This window comes from Delphinus delphis, chromosome 3, assembly GCF_949987515.2.
Source record: "Delphinus delphis chromosome 3, mDelDel1.2, whole genome shotgun sequence".
NCBI lineage: Eukaryota > Metazoa > Chordata > Mammalia > Artiodactyla > Delphinidae > Delphinus > Delphinus delphis.
The window spans coordinates 3,686,941-3,706,293 of NC_082685.1; the positions used below are offsets into that span (position 1 = coordinate 3,686,941).

At 62.1% G+C, this 19,353-nt stretch overlaps 1 protein-coding gene across 5 annotated transcripts in view; it reads left to right on the forward strand.

The window, feature by feature from the left end:
- The window catches only part of PIP5K1C (phosphatidylinositol-4-phosphate 5-kinase type 1 gamma), a 60,073-nt gene that overhangs the window by 22,426 nt on the left and 18,294 nt on the right, over positions 1-19,353 (forward strand). For all 5 annotated transcript variants that reach the window (XM_060007394.1, XM_060007395.1, XM_060007397.1 and 2 more), the window contains exons 2-8: positions 6,323-6,354; positions 7,781-7,873; positions 9,728-9,858; positions 10,711-10,828; positions 15,889-16,041; positions 17,331-17,630; positions 18,371-18,576. In XM_060007394.1, the coding sequence (XP_059863377.1) occupies positions 6,323-6,354; positions 7,781-7,873; positions 9,728-9,858; positions 10,711-10,828; positions 15,889-16,041; positions 17,331-17,630; positions 18,371-18,576 (1,033 nt within the window). The remainder of the gene's footprint in view (positions 1-6,322; positions 6,355-7,780; positions 7,874-9,727; positions 9,859-10,710; positions 10,829-15,888; positions 16,042-17,330; positions 17,631-18,370; positions 18,577-19,353) is intronic.

Consider the following 19,353-nt stretch of genomic DNA (forward strand, 5'->3'; position numbering starts at 1 on the left):
TCTGATGGTGTAACCGAGGGATATACTCGCCGAGCACGGGGCTGTGGAGTCAGGGGTGCCTGGGTTCACACCTCTGCCTGTGGCTTTCCCATGGGGACCGTTGCCTCAGGTCCCCATGCAGACTGGGGAGGCCAGTACCCATGTCACCCAGTCAGTGTGGCGTTAGGGATGAGTGGTGGGGCGGGGCGGGTGATCTGTGGGACAGGGCCCGCACAGCGGCAGGGCGTGACGCTGGCTGTCACTGCCGTGGTAAACGTCTCGTCCGAGGGCTTTCGACCACAGGGACTAGGACAGACGGTCTCACCTGGGCGACCCTGTCCCCTGTAGTTGTCATGACTGGGCGGCCCCTGGCATCCAGTGTGGGGGCAGGGTTGCAGCTCCACATCCCACAGCGCCCAGGACGGCTCCACAGAGAGCGACCCGGCCCTCGTGTCTGCAGTGCTGGGGGGCGGGCTGGGTCAGCGAGTGGGCTTTGGGGGCACCCGGAGCCCCCAACACTGTCCGCAGAGGGGAGAGGAGAGGCCGAGGCCGGGCTGCACAGAGTGTCACAGCTGACACGACAGTGGGTCCTCCACGAGGTGAGAGCAGGAGGTGGGGGTCCGCAGCAGTGACTTCTGTCTGGTTTGACTGCAGTTGTGTGCGCGCAGAATCAGGAGCAAAACCTCGGGCCTGATCTTGCGTGTCTTTGCTTCACTTCTCCAGTAGCTGATTCTCACTGTGTTTTATGGATGTCTGGCCCCAGGATGGGTTGGAAATAGAAGGAAAAACTGGTCCTTCTCCACCGGAGGTTGGGGGTGCGGTGGCCTGGAGGGTAGGCTGCCCTTCCTGAGCTCAGACACCTCCATCTGGTTGCATGACCCTGTGTCAGAGGTGGGGAGACTGAGGCCTGCATACTCTTGCTTTGCAGCATCACGGCTAGAGGGGCAGGGTCTGGAGAAGGCTCTGGTGCCGCACATCACTGGGTGGTGTTTTTGCAACTAAAGGGATTCATTCCTTAAAAAAAAAATTTTTTTGAGATAGAGTTCACATACCATAAAATTCACCCTTTTAAAATACACAATTCAGTTGTCTTTATTATGTTCGATTTGTTGTGCCACCACCACCAAAATATAATTCCAGAACGTTCCATCCCCCCAGAAAGAAACCAGTCCCCATGAGCAGTCAGTCCCCATCCCCTCCCCCCAGCCCCTGACAGTCAGGAACCCACTCTCTGTCTCTGTGGATCTGCCTGCCCTGCACGTTTCCCATCAATGGAATGGAATCACCCACTATGTGTCCTTCTGCGTCTGTCTTCTCTCGCTGACCATCGTGTTCTCAGGGTCTATCCACGTTGCAGCGAATATCAGTGCTTCATGCCTTTTTAAGGATGAGTGATCTGTCGTGTGGCACGTTTAACGCTTTTGTGAGCGTGAGGAATGCAAGTTGGGCAGAGGAGGTAAAGTGCTCTGTCCTTTATCCCTCTCCCAAAGGAGTCCCTGGAACTGGATCCTTATATTCCTCTCGGAAGTGCTCTCGGTGTGGAGGTGTGGTACCTGCGTCAGTCAGCTACTAATGTGTAACAGCCACCTCGGAACTGCGTGGCTGCAAACTGCACACGCTTGCCTGCACTTCTGCCATCTGGGTTGGGTTCAGCGGGCGGCATGAAGTCTAGGAGGCTCCCGCGCTCACAGGCCTCAGGGGAGGGGGCTGCCTGCCCCCCCCGGGGGTCTCCCCCAGGGCCCCAGCAGGGACCCCGAGGGTGGAACCAGAAGCTGCCCACCTTCCTCACATCACACAGTCCCTTCTGTCGAATTCTGTAGCTCGGGGTGAGTCACACGGCTGCTGGCCACAGAGCCGTCCGTCCTTATGGGTTACAAGCAGATTTCCCGGTGTGGCTTGTGGGCAGCCCAGCCTGACCGGGGGCCCCAGCTTCCTGCCATGCCCATGGGATGCCCGGCTTCCCCGCGGCCTCCCTGCAGGACTCTGCTTCTGTGGCCAGACCTTTCCAGCTAATAGGGGAAGTGAGTGAGTGCTGGCCCTGGCACCGCTTCCTGCTTTCTTGGGCCTTGTGCTTTCTTGTTTGCTGAGTCACGGGGAGCCAGCCCTCTCCTGGGCACCAGGTGGGCAGTGCTCGGGGCACAGCCCCTGCAGTGACCCCGCAGGCCTCATGTCCCCTGCCACCCCTTTCTGGAGGGACCTCTCCCTCTCAGCACTCAGAGAGCTCTGCAGGTGCCTGTTGGCAGGTGACAAAGCAGACCTGGTCCCCTGTAGTTGGGGGAAGATGCAACACACAAGCACCAGGTGGTGCCAAGTGGTGGGAAGAGAGAAAGCCGAGAGGTGGGGAGAGTGGCCTCAGAGGGGCAGTTTGGGGCGAGGTGGTCAGGGGACAGCTTTTCTGAGGGGGTGATGTCTGAGCCAGGTCTTGGATGAAGCAAGGGAGCAAACCTTGTAGGGGTCTTGGGAAGGTCATTTCAGGTGGTGGGAATAGCCCGTGCAAAGGCCCTGGGGCAGGACCAGGCCTGGCATGTTGGAGGAACAGCAAGGAGGCCTGTATGTCTGGAGCAGAGTCAGCGAGGGGGAGAGAGGGAGGGGGGAGGGCAGGGATGGGATGGGGCAGGTTGTGCAGGTCCCTGTGGGCCACAGGGAGGACTTGGGCTTTTACCTCCAGGGAGGTGGGACCCTGGAGGGCTGTGGGCAGAGGAGGGGTGGGGCCTGACTCAGGTGCTCACAGGTGCCCCCTGGTGGCTGCTGTGGGGAGGACAGGCTGGAGGGAGGGTGGGAGCTGGAGACCAGAGGGGAGGGGACTGAGCTGGTCCAGGTGGGAGAGGATGGGGGCTGAGAGGAGCCGGGGACAGTGGTGGACTCCGGGTAGACGTCAAGGTAGAAGAAACCTAGTGGTTTTGCTGAAGGACAGATGTTAAGGCCCCTCCCAGGGTCCTTGGGGAGCTTTCTCTGCCTCATTTTCCACATCAGATGTAGAGAAGCAGTCCTGTGTGTGCTGAGGAGGGGGTGGGTCCCTCGTCAGCGGGCTTCAGAGGTGTCTGCGGGGAGCCCGGCCCGAGGCACAGCTATGCCCCCAGATTCCCCCAGGTCTCAGCTCTGCAGCGCCTCACACTCTCCTCCTCCCCCCGGCTATTTTTAAAACTTAATTTCCTTGAAAACAGGGTGGCTCATTCAAAAGATAATTGGTTACATCTTGGGCTGGGAGGAGTTCGACATCTTGGCTGGTCCCTGCCGCCCCTGGCCCGGCTGGTGGAAGCGGGTGCAGGAACCGCATGGCCCCCGGCAACAGGGTCACCTGGTCAGGAGGGCGACTGACAGACGAGGTTCCAAAAGGGAATTGCAGAGAGTGAGTGAGAGCGTGTGGATGGCGGGACCCGGGGAGGCCATGAGGAGGCCCCTCCGAGGGGACGTTGGGGAGAGTGTCCGGGCAGAGGGCGCGGCGCCGTCCCCGGTGTTCCATCCATTCTCTGTCCTCCCCTCGCTCTGTCCCTGCCCTGTGACCTGGGCCAGCGTGGAGCCTGCCTGCTGCCCCTCCTGGCCTCACGCCTGGGGGTATTCCGGGTGGGGTGGGTCTCCCCCTTCAGCAGCCAGGAGAAGCAGGGGGGCCTGGGGGTGAGATCCAGGCACAAAGCGGGGAGACCCTGAGGTCAGTCCCTCAAGTGTCCCCATGCAGGGCGGACCTGGCTGGGACTTTGCGTCCGATGCTGGTGTTGGCCAGGCCGCTCCCACAGGCCTGAGACTGCAGAGGCCTCGGTGGTGGGCTGGGGCTTGGGGGGGAATCGGGACCACCGTGTTGGACCAGCTGGACCCCGGGATGAGGGGCCGGGAGCTGCAGAGGATCGGGTGGGCACAGGGGTTGGGCTGTGGGCTCAGGTGCCCCAGGTGGGCCGAGAAGGGGCTGCCTGGGGTCAGACGAAGTCTGGAATGTTCTGCGTGGTCCACTGCCGCTTCCTGCCTTGTTCTCTCTTCCTTCCCCCACACCCCAGACACAAAACCATGCATTGTTCTGCTGTTGGACAGCCAACGAAAATATTATGTCGGCTTTCCAGCACCTTCCGCCACCCCCCCGGGCCTCGGGAGGGGCTGAGCCCAGGTTCGTCCCTGTGGCCAGGGAGCCCGGGCTGGGAGGCCCGCGTGTTGCCGGCGGGCGTGACTGTTGTGACCCACATGTGGCTGGCGTTTGCCGTTGTGGTGGTGGTATGCGCCTTCCAGGGCCCGTGGGCTTTGTCCTGTGTGGGTGGGGGTTCCCTTCTGTGGGCCATGCTGCCACGAAGCGCCCAGCTGGCTGCCCACCTGGCCTCAGTTTCCTGTCTTCTGGGGGTCGCGCACAGAGATGGGCACTCCGGGGAGTCCCTACCCTGTCCAGCCTGGCTGTACCACGGCCGTGTCATCTTGGGTTTATGTTCTTTATTGAGAGATAATTCATAGATACCATAAAATTCCCTATTAAGTGTACAATTCAGTGTTTCTTGCACAGTGTTGTGCAGCCGTTACCACTGATTCCAGAGCATTCTCATCCTCCCAGAGGAAGCCGAATGCCCATTCGCTGTCAGTCCCCAGCCCCCAGCCCTGGCCCAAGCCGGGTGGATAGAGTGGGTGTTCTGACCCCTGACCTGGGCCTGCTGCTCCCCGGCTGCCCTTGTTCCCCCCACCCCCCTCCGTGGGCGTCTCTCCTCCCCCACCCCTACCTTCCCCGGATGGCCTTGTCTGCTCCTGGGGCTCGAACCCCATCTACCCCCGGACAGCTGCCTACAGCCCTGTCTCCAGCCTGGGCCTCCCCGAGCTCCTGACTCAGGGTCCAGCTGCCCCTTGACGTCTTCACGCAGGGCGTTCACAGGGCTCTCGCACTCAGCATGGCCACCCTGCACCCAACCACCCCCCAAACCTGCTCCTGCTGGGTCCCCCATCTTGTCGAGGCAGCTCTCTCCTTCTGTGAGTCGCTCCAAGATCCTGAGTCATTCCCGACTCCTCACTTTTCTTCACTCCGCCCCCAGTGCACACAGCCTGTCTATCCTGACTTCAGAGCTAACCAGAATCCTCCCACTTCTCACTCACCCCTCCACAGCAGCCACCCTGGTCCACCCCATCATCTCCCACCTGGACCAGCGCGGTCCCCTCCCCACTGGTCCCCGGCTCTGTCCTCACCCTGTCTGTCCTCCCACGGCCACCAGAGGGCACCTGAGTCAGGTCTGGTGTGTTTCCCACCCCCGGTCCTGCAGGACTCCCACCTCCCTGGGGTAAAAGCCCAAGTCCTCCCTTGCTGATCTGACCCCCCACCTGTCACCCCAAGTCATCCTGCTGGCACTCGCTGCACTGTCCAGGCCCTTCTCTGCTCCCCCTGGGCTGTGAGCCCTTGAAGGCGGGGGACGGGACTGTCCTGGTCACCACTTGCCTCCCCTCTCCAAGCTGACACCTGGTAGATACCGGTGTCTGAGTTTCCTGTTGCAGCTGTGACAAATCACCACAAACTTGATCTGAAACCAGACAGATTGGTTCTCTGACAGTCCTGGAGGTCAGGAGTCTGACTCGGGCCTCACGGGGCTAAATCCAGGCGTGGGCAGGGCTGGTTCCTCCAGAGGCTCCAGGGCAGCATTGGTTCCCGCCTTTCCAGCTTCTAGAGATGCCGCACCCCTGGCTCGCGGCCCCTCCTGCATCCTCACAGCCAGCAGCGCAGCATCTCCCGTCTCTCTCTGCCTCTGACCCTCCTGCCTCCCTCTTATAAGGACTCTGTGATGACGCTGGGCCCCCCAGGGAATCCAGGGTCATCCCCGTCTCAGGGGCCTCAACTTAACCCCACCTTTAAAGCCCATTCTGGGATCAGAATGTGGACATCCTTGGGGCGACATATCTGCTGATCACACTCACTGAACAGATAATCCTCAGCAGAAGCCTGCTTTCTGGGTGAGGACACCGAGGTCAGAGGGGTCAGTGATTGGCCTGAGGCCTCCCCACGTGAGCCTCCTGGGCCCCCCAGACCCCAGCTGGGAGGCAGGCAGCATCCTTGGCTGGCCCGGCTGCCTCGGGAGCCACGCCGTCACTCCAGCCCGGGCCCCAGCCACCTACTGCTGCTGCCCCATCCCTGCGACGACCACCTGCCCTCGCCCAGGGCCCTCCTGGCGGTGGGCTGTGCCGTTTCCCCTCTCCCCCCACCCGTCTGTGCGGCCACGTTGTGGTGGTCGCTCCCGCAGCTTTTCCCACCTCGGGGCCCCTCGTCCAGCCCGTCTGCATCACGTCCCCAGGCCGTTGGCCATGTGGGGTCCTCATGGCCTTGCCAGGGGCGCAGGGTGTGTGTATGGTGGCACCTCCATGACCAGACTGAAGTCTCCTTTCTCCCCCTCAGGTTCGGCCCCGAAGAAGACGACCCCAGTGGAGGTGAGTGTCCCATGGGCCCCACCCTGGCCTGCCTCCCGAAGGTGGACCGGAAGTGCCCGGCCCAGCCCGCATCCTGCTCCGTGGCCTCGGGCATCTCCCTGCACCTCTCTGGGCCCCAGATGCTGGCCAAGCAAATAAGCAACTGTCGTCAGATGGTGAAAACCTGTCTGTCCCGCCAGCGTCTTGAGTTTCAGGGAGGCGTGGGGCGGGCGGGAGGGCCCCGAGGATCCTACCCTGGGCTGTCTAGGGAGCGGGGAGGCGGAAGGGACCTGGAGAGGGTGGTGCCATCACCCGCCAGCCGCGCCTCCAGGACGGCGCCCCAGCAGCCCCACATACCTGTCCGGGTACCTCCAGTCCTGTCCGCTCGCGTGAGCCCCTGGCACCCAGTCCCTGGTCAGTTTCCGGTCACTCCTGGAGGCCGCCTGCGAGGGGCGTCTGTGAGCCCTGTTGTCCAAGGAGCCGCGGACAGCGGGTTAGAGGCAACCCAGGTGCACAGGAGCCCCCGCCCTGCCTGGGTGTCTGCCTTCCCTCCCAGCCAGGCTCCTCTCCCAGGACGCAGCTGGGCACTCAGGTCCTTCTTAGGTGAGCTTTGTCCACCTGCTGGGGTCCCGGAGGGCGTCCAGGCCGAAGGCAGTGGGGAGCCAGAGATGGGTGCGGAGCAGGGCTGGCAACTAACGTTCCCTGAGCGGAGCCTGGCCCCTGGCGGTCAGCAGAACAGGCTGGTCTGAGCCCTTCAGGTGGCGGCAGGTGCTTCTTAAATGTCTGTGACTCGTGGAGCCCCGGCCCTGAGCTGGCACCTGTGTCCCTCCAGGCCCCACTGCCCCATCCACCATCCTCCCCCTGTGATGTCACACACGGGGGCCAGCGGCTCCCACACGACTTTGCTGGGATGCCACATGTGTCCCCTGGAGCTGGCAGGAGCCAGCCTGCTCCCAGGCCAGCAGGACTTCTTCCCTCAGGGAGGAGATGCTGTTTGCAGTCATTCCAGCCCAGAGGGTCTCACCTGGCCATGTCTGGGGGCGTCTGTGGTTGTCACAACTGGGGGGCTCCTGGCAGCGAGTGGGGGGGGGCAGGGATGCTGCTCCACACCCCACAGCGCCCAGGACGTCCCCTTCAGAGTGACCAGCCCCAAGTCAGCAGTGCCAGGTTGGGGGAGACCCTGAAATTGGGGCTCTTCTCCCCCCGCCTGCAGAGGGCCGGGGCTGCCAACCTTCCTGCTTTCTAGAGGAGCCGGCAGTCCTGGTCTGGGGGTGGCCCCCCGGGGCGTGGAGCCCGAGTGCCCTGCATCCCGCCCCCAGCGGCCCCCGCCCTGGGCTCCGGCCGGGCGGTGACGAAGCCCCTTCTCGGCAGGATTTCTAGAGCACTCTGGCCCCTGCAGCAGTACCTCGTTGCCAGTTCTAAACACTTCCTGCTTCCTCTTCTCCAGGCCCCATTGATGACTGGACAGCCGGGCCCTGGCCACGGGAAGAAGCTGGGTCATCGGGGTGTGGACGCATCCGGCGAAACCACCTACAAGAAGGTTCCTGCTCTGCCCTCCGTCGGCGGGGGTGGGACGAGGGATCCTCGTGGGTGCACCGGGCCCTGAAGGTCGGGTGTGGGCCGCGGCCGTAGGTGGCTGGAGACTAGGTGGCTGGAGACAGTTGCTCTCGGTTGCTGGTTGCCGGCAGGTGCTCTGAGGCTGTACCACCTGCCGGGCTCCTTGAGTCATCTGTGGCCTTGGGTGTGACGTTGGGCAAGAGGAAATCACAGCTCCCTCCCTTCCCTCTGAAAGTGGGGCTGAGGAGAGGAGGGGTCGGGCCAGGGATGTGAGAGGCAACCCTGGGCCCCGCTGCCTCTGGTCCCCGCCCTCCCCCCGCCTTGCTGCGCCTCCTAAAATACCAGCTTTGCTGGGAGCCAGTGCATGCAGCCTATGAGTCACCCTTCTGAAGTGTTCAGTTAGGTGGTTTCTAGAGTATTCAGAGCTGTACAGCAATTGCCACGGTCAACTGTAAAACATTTCTGTTAACCTCCAAGAGAAGCCCCGTACCCCTTCGCCTCCTCCACCCCCTCCCCAGCCCCTGACAATGAGGAACCCACTCTCTGTCCCTGTGGATCTGCCTGTTCTGGACGTTTCCTGTCAGTGGAATCACACCCTGTGTGTCCTTCTGCGTCTGCTGCTCTCACTGAGCATCGTGTTCTCAGGGTCTGTCCACGCTGTAGCGAGTGTCGGGGCTTCCCCCCTCTTCATGGCCGAGTGATGAAGGGGGAAGCATTCATCGCGTGTGTGGAGGGGGAAGCATTTTGTGTATCTACCATCCATCGATGGACACTTGGGTTGTTTCCACTTTTCGGCTGTTGTGAGTAGTGCTGCTGTGAAGGTTTGTGTACTTTCGTGTGGACTGTGCTTCTCTCTCTGGGCTGCACACCTGGGAGTGGAACCGCTGAGTCCCATGAGAGCCATATGTAACCCAGTGGAGGAGCTGCCAGACTGTCCACAGCGGCTGCCCTTTTTTCCATTCTCAGCAGCCGAGCACAAGGATTCCACTCTCTGGGCCTCCATGGTGCTTGTTGTCTGTCTATCTGGTTCTGTCCCTCCCAGCACGTGGGAAGCGCGTCTCACTGTGTCCTGATTTGCATCTTCCTGGTGGCTGGTGGTGTTCAGCACCTTCTCCTGTGCTTGTGGACTGTCTGCATATCTTCTCTGGAGAACTGTGTTCAGTCAGTAGCATCTTGAGGGAGTGGCTCGCGGGGGGTGTCAGGAAGAGAGGCGGGTGCTGGGGAAGGGCTTGCTCCTGCAGTGGGGGTGCTGGGGACCAGAGTCAGTGGCTTGGGGGCCGAGGTGTCTTTCCTCAGTGGTGGGCACGTTGCTTAGGGCTCACAGTGACAGTAACATGAGCGGCGGTGCTGACAGATGGACAGGCAGCTGGTGCTTCTCCAGTGTGGGCGGGCATGAGGGTGGCCCCGGGAGGGCTGACGCTGTCACCTCTATCCTCGACCGGGGTGGGGACCGAGGAATAGAGAGGCAGAGCCCCTCGAAGGTGGACAGATGGAACCCTGGTCTCGGAAGTGCAGCCTGGGCACTGCTGTGTATTGTGCCCTCCCCGCAAGGGAAACCCTGGCAAAATCCCCCAAAGACCCTTGCTGTGTTGGGGCAGTTTTGAGATGTAGGAACCTTCTAGAAGCTGGATAGAAAACAGGCCTTGGGGCCACGCCAGGTGGTGTTGGCGTCTCAGCCAGGCCACTTCCTTGCTGTGTGGTTGTGCAGGCTGAGCGACAGGCCAGATGCCGCCCCCCTGTCCCAAGGGGGCCTCCCACCTTGCTTCTCACCCTGGCGGCCGAGGGCTGGGCCAGGGACCGGCCCCGGGGGTCTTGATGTGGCTGGGTTTCTCCGCAGACCACGTCCTCCACCCTGAAGGGGGCCATCCAGCTGGGCATTGGCTACACCGTGGGCAACCTGAGCTCCAAGCCGGAGCGCGACGTGCTCATGCAGGACTTCTACGTGGTGGAGAGCATTTTCTTCCCCAGGTACCTGGCCCGGCCTGCTGGGGCAGCTCCCGTGCCTTCAGCAGCTCGCCCTGCTCGCAGACAGCGGTGCTAGGAAATAGTCTTCCCGTTCTCTCAGCTCCTTTCTCTGCCAAAAATAGCACTGGCCCCTCCTGGGGTCTCCTGGTTTTGAGGTCCAGCCCTGTGTCAGGATGTTAGTTTGCTGCTGAATCACAGGGATGCAATGTAATGGTGACTTTTAAAAATAGGGAAAGACAGAAGTTTGTTGTTTCTCGTGTGTGTGTGTGTGTGTGTGTGTGTGTGTGTGTGTGCGCGCCTGTGTGCCTGTGTATGCGCGCGCTTGCACGCGACACACTCACACACTGATAGTCTAGGGCTGGTCAGGTGGCTCCGTGTTGTTGGGGGGCCCGGATTCCTTCTGGTTTCTCCAGCATCTTCAATATGCTGCTTTACTTACCAGTGGCCCCTGGGGGCTGCCTAGGCTCCTGCCATCACACCTACATTCCAATAGCAGGAAGGAGGAGAAGGAGAGCACATGCCCTTGCCCTTTAAGGGCATGACCAGGAAAGGACCCACATCATTTCTCCTCCACTCACAGGGGATTGGCTGAGCACAGCTCCCTGACCACACTAGGCTGTGGGAGAGGCTGGCAGTGGTCTTATTCTGGGCAGCCATGTGTACACCCAATGCTTTGGGCTCTGTTGCTGATGAAGGGAGGGTGGTTGTTGGGGGACAGCCCGAGGCTGGCCATGGCCCTTTGTCCCATCGGGAGCCCCGTGTTGCTTTTTGGATTGGCTCCTTGGGGACCTTGGGGCTGAGCCTGGGCCTGGGCAGGCAGGTCCCTCACAGACCTCCCCCCTGCTTCCTCTGCAGTGAAGGCAGCAACCTCACCCCCGCCCATCACTTCCAGGACTTCAGGTTCAAGACCTACGCGCCTGTCGCCTTCCGCTACTTCCGGGAGCTCTTTGGGATCCGGCCGGATGACTACTTGGTGAGTGTGTCCTCGGCTGCTGCTGCGTCGCCAGCCCCCGGCTCCAGCCCAGGCTCGCCGGCTCAGATCACCACCTGTTTGTTGCCTCTTGGTCTCTGTGGGGCAGGAACGTGGGTGCAGCGTCGCCGGGCTCCCTGCTCAGTTTGTAGTCGGGGCGGGCTGGACTTGGTTCTCGCTGGCTGTTGGCCGGGCCGTCTGTTCCTTCCAGACATTACAGTCTTCTGTGCACTCATCCTGGAGGGACTGTCCCGTCACCGGCCATGCTTGTGCTCCTGGCCACCAGCCTGGACTCTGTCCTCCCGGCTCCGCTGTGGTTTTAGTCTCTCAAGTTAGAAAAAACAAAACCTAGGCCAGACCCTCTGACCTCGCATCCCTGTCAGGACTCCTGAAGGTCACGTCCAGATGGGGCTTCACGGCAGCAGCGTCTGGGTCATCGGCCAGAGTCTCCACTTCAGAAGGTCCGGCTGGTCTGTTCCAGGCCCGCCTGGTCACACGTTGTGACTTTGCACGTGGAGGCCTCGGCGTCTGCGAAGACGCCCACGTCTGACCTCCTGGCACCTGCCGTCTCTGGGGAGGCCCGATCCGTGGGTTTGGGGGGCCTTGACCGTGTTCCGATTGCTCCCGTTCGGGTCTTAATCTGTGGGAAGGCTGTGCCCTGAGCCGGGGCCACGTCCTTCTGGAGGCCCAGCGTTTGCTCCGGCCGGGGACACGTGTGACCTGGGGCTCCCCAGCTCTGCCCGGTCAGTGCCCAGAAGTCACCGAGTCCCACGCGACCTCCCCCATCCCAGCCCTGGGAAGAGCTTCCCTCGTCTGCGAGCCCCGCGGCGCGCGGAGGAGCATTTCGCGTGCAGCCTGGCGGTTCTACAGCAGAAAGGACGCCGGTTACCCAGACTCTGTGTTGTCATGTCACCGGGAGGGGAGACCTATGGCCTTGTTCACAGTTGGGGAGAAATGGTCTCGGTGTCCATTAGCAGGGAGTGGACAGTGGAACTGCCACGTCCACAGAGGTGGGCCACGGAGATGGCTGGGGCCTGATCTCGAACTTGATAAGTAAAGTGTAGGGACCTCAGACGTCTGAGGTCACCCAGCCCCACCTTGGCGACCTTCAACTTCATTCTCCCTGCTCCTCCCAGACGGGGAGTGTTCTCGTTTCTCCCTAACCTCCACTCCCACCAACACCGCCAGGGACAGGCAGGCAGCAGCCCTGCGGCCTCCAACATAGGCCACAGAGGGAGCGGGAGCCTGGAATGGGAGCGTGAGCCTGGAATGGCAGCAGGAGGGCGGAGATGGCCTGGGTGTTCTGGGCCACGGGGCCCTGGCGGGCTGGAAACTCGCTGGAAGGTTCAGACCTAAGGCGTGTCCATCCTGGGCCTGAGGGGTTGGGGGTGCTGCAGACAGGGCCTCGGGGAGCCTGCTGGGGTCGGCCGTCGGGGAGCAAGCTGGGAAACACGGCAAGGAAGTGGGTGCCGTGCGGAGGGCAAGTGGAGCCCCTCAGCCTGTGGGCCGGGTTGCTCCGAGCTGCAGGAGTGAAGCCCGCGCGGCGGGGCAGGGATGGACCGGGCGCCCGGACTGTCCCCGCCTCCCTCGCCGGCTCTGCCTCCCCCGGGGTTCCCCTCTCCTCCACGGTCACGGCCTCGGCCCCTGGCTGCCGCCCCCCACCCCAGCTGCAGGCACCAGGCCCGAGTTTTTTTGTGCATAGTCACTCTCACCCCTTGTGAGACCCCTGTGCTCTCCTGGGGTTAAATGTCATTTAATCTCAGCTCAGGACAGCAGGGCATGGGGGTGGGGTGGGGTGGCGGGCTGTTTCCTGAATTGGGGGTCGTCTGCCCATGACCCCGTCCTGACGGTGGGTTACCTGGCTCAGGAGCCCCTGCTTGTCACCCACCTGCCCCTCGGCAGTGGCGCCTAGTGAGGCCCAAGACCCACGGCCCCGACCAAGCTGCTCACCAGGGCAGCTGCTGTCAGCCATCTGGTTCCCGAACTTTCTCCTCCCGTAGATCTATCCTGTACAGAACTGGACACTCCCTTCTGCTGGGTTTTCCGCTCGACGTCCCTGCTCTCCTGCAGGGTGCTTCACTGTAGTCTGTGCCCAGAGGTGCCCGGCGGTGGCTGCGGGCCCATGCCTGGCGGAGCGCAAGGAGGGCGGGGCACCTGGGCGGGGCCTCTGTGCTGTGGATGTTTGTGGCTAGTGGCTACAGGCGGAGTGGGGATGGACAATGGCTGTGGCCGCAGCTGCACGCCCCTTGCCCCCGTCCGAGCCTTCCCTGAGCTGCTCTTGCTCCCACGGCCAGCCCTGCTGTCGGATGCATCGGAATCTGGCCACTCCTCGTCCTCCACCGATGCCCCTGGCCAGCCCCCGCCCCGCCCACCTGGGCACCCCGTCGGGCTCGCACCCCCAAAGTCCAGAGGGGCCTCTTAAGGCACAGATCACACCATGTCACTCCCTAGCTGTCCCCGCACTCGGAATAAAGGTTGGCCTCCTTGGTTCCCTTCCCAACCGAACTCCGCTGCACCATCCCCTTGGCCACCCGGCCTCCTCCCTATGCTGTCCTCCACCATCTGCACGCGCTCAGGGCCTTTGCACAGGCTCAGTCACATTCTTTTGCTCGATGTTGGCTCCTCAGGGGACACACCTTTCCTGGCCACCTGATCACCGTAACTGCCTCCAGCACGTCTGCCTTTCAACCGAGGGATGTTTCTCTGTGCCCTTTGTCACCATCTGACACACTGTGTATTACTTTATTTATCTGTCTGGCTTCAACTAGAATGTCAGCTCCAGGGCTTCCCTGGTGGCACAGTGGTTAAGAACCCGCCTGCCAATGCAGGGGACACGGGTTAGAGCCCTGGGCCAGGAAGATCCCACATGCTGCAGAGCAACTAAGCCCGTGTGCCACAACTACTGAGCCTGTGCTCTAGAGCCTGTGAGCCACAAGTACTGAAGCCCACACGCCACAATTACTGAGCCCGCGAGCCTAGAGCCCCTGCTCCACAACAAGAGAAGCCACCGCGATGAGAAGCCCGCGCACCACGGTGAAGAGTAGCCCCCGCTCACCACAACTAGAGAAAGCCCGCGCACAGCAATGAAGACCCAACACAGCCAAAACTAAAAATAAAATAAATTAAAAAAAAAAAAAAAATGTCAGCTCCAGGAGCCAAGGATTTGGACTGTTTTGTTTACTGCTGTGTCCCCGGTGCTAAGACTGGGCTGGACTGACTGTCTCCCCACCACTCCAGGAGAGATGCCGGAAGTGTTAGTGCCTCACTTGGGGTGGCCCCTGCCTGGGCCCCTGAGTGACAGCGAAGAACACAGCCCCAGCTGACCCACAGCAGACGCACTGTGAGTGCTGTCTGGGGGCTGCTTGTTAGCTGGCATATCCTAACTGTGCTGACTGCCGTATGAGCTGGCTTCTGCCTCCATCACACTGAGTGGGGGCAATAAAACTGCCGGCTCCTACCTCTCAAGGCTGAGGTCAGGCACCAGCAGACCAGGGGGTGCATGGAAATATGCTTGGGTGTCAGGTAGTACTGAGAAAGTGGCAGTTGGCTTTTTGTCAAGGGACTGAGGAAGGCCCCTCTCCTCCTTTGGACCTGAGTCTGCCTCTGCTGGTGCTCCTGAGAGTCAGTAATACGTGAGAAACAGGAGCACTGGGAACAGCATGTATCAGTCAGCACGGAGCAGATTATGCCGGGTAAGAAACAGACCCCTGCATCCGTGTGGCCTAAAATGACAGTGGTGTGTTTCTTGCTCACACTCTGTGTCCGCCCTGGGTTGACTAGGGGCTGTGCTCATCACTGGCACACTAGGCTGACGAAGCAGCTCCCACCCCAAACGTCTGGCCTCCGAGGCAGAGGGAGAGTTCTGGAAGGCACACAGCAGCATTTACATCTTCCAACCTGGGGATGACCCACCACTTGTGCTCACAGCTCACTGGCCAGTGCTTGTCAGACAGCGTCACCCCACCCCAGAGAAGCCAGGCAGTGCAGTCCTGCTCCGTGCTCGGAAGGGGTGATGGCGGGTGGGATCCAGGGTTGGCTGTCAGTGGGCTCCGGCTGTGAGCACCCCCACACCTAGTGCTTGTGGACACAGGGTAGCCTTTGGCTTAGGGGCCTGAACATCCAGGGGCAGCTGTGGCGTGGAAAGGGGGCCCGTCCTCCACGCTGTGTATACCAGCGGTACTCAATTAGGATTTGGGGGGGTGCAAGAGACAGAAAACCTGACCCAGACAGCCTCAACTCTAAAAAGTACTTCATTGACTCAGCTGAAAAGGCCTGCAGGCCTTGCTTTTCATTCATTTGCTTAACAATTGAGCATCTACTCTGTGCCAGGCACTGAAGTATGTGCTGGGAACCCCTTTTGTTATGTGAACAAATCATGTAGATATCCTTGTCTCCCTAGAACTTACCATCTAATGGTGCGGAGGGGGTGCGCGGGGACGATGGGCAGTGATCGCGGAGGTGGAACGTGGGTGTCAGGGACTAGGAGGTGGGGAAGAGAGGTGGGAGGGGCCAGGGTGTCCGGGGGGCCGGGGTGGGGCTGCTCACCAGGCACGCAGCTTCTGTTTTTGCCGTTCCCGGTGCTGGGCTTCCACCCCCAAGGTCACCACGTGGTCCAGTGCGGCTGCGGGGTTCCAGGTGGGGAGGAGAGAGGGGTTCAGACAGGAGGTGCGCCAGCTCCTGCCACCCGTTTAGAGAGCCTCTCCCAAGTCCCACGCGGCAGCCTGTGCTTACGGCTCACGGGTCAGAGCTGACCGTCGTAGCTGCAGGGAGGCTGGGAGGCAAGTCGTGGCCAGGTGTGTCGGCTCCCCATATGGCCAGGTGTCTGTCCCTCACAGGAGAGGGAACACACTCTAGTGGGTCAGCACTGAGGCTGCAGGCTTAGCCCGGGCTCAAATCCTTGCTGTGTGGCCTTGGGCGAGACCGTCCCCCTCTCCAAGCCTCAGTGGCCTTGTCTGTAAAATGGAGCTGACGGTGACCAGTTTCGGGGTTGCCTGCCAGCCCCTGGGCCCCTGGGGGGGTGGGGATTGGTGAGCACCCCGCCCACTCGCTGCCCCCCTTTTCAGTACTCGTTGTGTAATGAGCCGCTCATCGAGCTGTCCAACCCTGGTGCCAGCGGCTCCCTGTTCTACGTCACCAGCGACGATGAGTTCATCATCAAGACGGTGATGCACAAGGAGGCCGAGTTCCTGCAGAAGCTGCTGCCCGGCTACTACATGGTGGGAGCGCCGTGCCCCTCCAGCCCCAGCGCCCCCGACCTCACACCCTCCTCCTCCCTCTGCCCGAGGAGCCGTGGGCACTAGTCCCCCCACACCAGCACTACCCCCCACCCCCGGGCACCGGCATCTCCCTCCCCCCCGCACACACACCCCGGCACCACCCACCCTGGGCACCATCCCCTCCAGGCAGGCCGTCCTGGGTCACTGAGCCCCACCCGCAGGACCCCCTCACGTGGCAGGCAGGAACAGCCATCTGGGCCCTGTTGGCCATCCCCCCAGCCCACTGCCCTGAGTCACGGGTCCTAGAAATCATGGCTTCGCGCCTCGTGTCTCAACAGCTGGTGACTCAGAGAGGCGCTGGGGAGGTGGGCCTGGCTGCCAGCTGGCATTTGGGCCGCTGGGCGGGGGTGGGAGCAGGAGCCTCAGACTTGCTGGCCTGCAGTAGCGGGGGTCCTGATACACAGATGTGGGCAGGGGCAGAGGCCCCGGGCAGCTCTGCACAGGTCGTGACCCATCTCTCCCTGTGGGGTGCACCACCCACCCCAGCCGTGCATGATCTTGGGTGAGACCCCCGGCTCCCCTAGCTCACGGGGTCAGCAAACTTCTTCTGTAAAGGGCCAGACAGTAAACATTTTCAGTTTTGTGAGTGACAGCCTCTGTCTCCACGGCTCAGGTCTGCCGTGGCAGCGAGAGAGCTGCCACAGACGAGGCGAGAGCCAGTAGCCATGGCCGAGTGCCAGTAAAGCTTCTCTTCTGGACACTGACGTGAGCACTTTACGTAATGTTCACATGTCACAGGACGCTTTATTTTTTTAACAATGTAAAACCATTCTTAGCTCCCGACTGTACAAAGACAAGTGGCCTGGATTTGGCCCTCGGGCCGGAGTTTGCTGACCCCTGCCCTGGACACGCCTGGAGGCCATGCCCGCCATCCCCCCAGTTTGGGCTGGGGAGGTGGGACACCTGGGTCTGACCTGGTGGGAAGCCAGGCCCAGACACCTCGGCAGCATCCCCTGGGGCCCTTTATGGAAAGGCTGTCTCTCGCTGGGCCTGACTCTGTAGAAACAGATCCTCCTGGCTCTTCCAGGTGGGGTGATGGCGAACTCATCTGGCTGGCTGTACAGTCAGGGTGCTGGGGGCGCGGAGAGAGGGACGAGCCTGGGAGAGGTGGTCAGGGTGGGCTTCCTGAGGAGGTGGCCTCTGGCCTGAGATCTGTGGGGCAGACAGGGTGCCGTGCAGGCTGCGGGCACAGCTCCCGGCATCATCTCCAGTGACCCTCTCCTCCCCAGAACCTCAACCAGAACCCACGGACGCTGCTGCCCAAGTTCTACGGACTGTACTGTGTGCAGTCGGGCGGGAAGAACATACGCGTGGTGGTGATGAACAACGTGCTGCCGCGCGTGGTCAGGATGCACCTCAAGTTCGACCTCAAGGGCTCCACGTACAAGCGGCGGGCCAGCAAGAAGGAGAAGGAAAAGAGCATCCCCACCTACAAAGACCTGGACTTCATCCAGGACATGCCTGAGGGGCTCATGCTCGACGCCGACACCTTCTCCGCGCTCGTCAAGACGCTGCAGCGCGACTGCCTGGTGAGGAGGGGCCTGGCCGGGGCCGTGATTACGGGGCCTCCATCTCTGAGACCCGGTTTTCCCACCTGTAAAGTGGGGACGCAGTGTGAGCTCGAGATACGCGCTCCCTCCCTGCCCCAGCCCCACCTCAGGCTGCGTTCCTGCTGCCGAAACAAAGCCCCAGGAGCAGCCTGGTGTTTTCAGGGAGGGCCCTCACCTTACAGCGCACCTCAGATCAGGCTTGTGCGGGCTCCAAGCTGCCCTCCATGGGCAGGTGCTTCTTAGGAAAAAAGAAAACCCGCCAGGCCCTTCGCAGGCCTTGCAACTGCAGTCTGCCCGTGCCCCCTTCGGCCTCAGAGGCGAGGATACGGAGGCCTGGCAGGGCTCAGGCCAGGCCTGGGTCCTCCAGGGTCCCCTCTGCACCCCGGCTCCCAGACCCCTCCCCAGAAAACCACCAGACACCTCAGGGCCCCACGGCTTTCAAGAGCCCACCCCCCAGGGCCCGGGTGTCCCTGTCCTGGGCTGCACCTTGGGGCCTGCAGCAGGAGTGGTGACCAGAGAACCGGGCTCCTGAACCACGGCCAGGGCGGCCTGGCCTCGAGTCAGAAGCTGTGCCCCAGGCCCACCGCTGGGGTCCCCAGTGGGATGAGGATGGGGCCTCCCACCTGGCTGTGGGGACTGAGTGGACACAGACCCAGATGGGGGTGGGGTGTGGGGGTTGGGGGGCAGCTGGCACCTCCCCCTGACCCCCGGCCCCACAGGTGCTGGAGAGCTTCAAGATCATGGACTACAGCCTGCTCCTGGGCGTGCACAACATCGACCAGCAGGAGCGTGAGCGGCAGGCCGAGGGCGCCCAGAGCACCGCTGACGAGAAGCGGCCGCTGGGCCAGAAGGCGCTCTACTCCACGGCCATGGAGTCCATCCAGGGCGGGGCCGCGCGCGGGGAGGCCATCGAGACGGACGACACGTAGGTGGCGGGGCTCGGGGGCTTCCCGTTCTCATCTCTGCCCCGACCCCCTTGCCAGGCGAGAAGCGGGCGGGGGGAGTCGTGAGGAAGGTGAGAGGGATACGACCGAGTCCAGGGTCTGGCCTGTTCCTGGTTTGTCAAGCGGACAGCAGCGCCTACCCATCCCCCAGCCCCCCGTGCCCCGAGGGGTGGACGGCAGACACACAGCTGCGGCCAGGTGTTCTGACCAGGGCGTCCAGATCAGTCAGTCAGTAGATGAAGGTCATTGGCCATCGCTGTGGGAAGCACAGATCCCCTTCCCTCCCGCTGGGCCCCAGGGTGGGTTAAAGCGCCACCGTAGGCAGCAAAGCTGGAAAAGTGTTGAAAGACGGCCCCGGAGAAGGTGGAAGATACCAAACCCGGGACCCACCGGGGGCAGGGCTGAGAACGGTCCTTCCCTGGCGATGCCAGGCGGCAGTGAGGGATGACCGGGTCCAGAGAGGAGTGCGTCCCCTGACCCCACCCACCACCTGGCCGACCTGGTCCTGCCCTGGGGGCTTGGGCGCGGTCGCTGACATACTCACAGAGTATCCCTACCACCCACCCTGTGCTTCTCACGTTCAGGGTCGGGTCACTTTCTCTGGGGCGTCCTGAGCACTGTGGTGGGTGGAGCAGCATCCCTGCCCTCCAGTCGTGACAACCACACATGTCCCCAGACAGCATCACTGTCCCCTGAGGACAGAGTCGCCCCAGATGGAAACGGCTGCTGTGGACAGGTGTCACGATTGTCCCCTCATC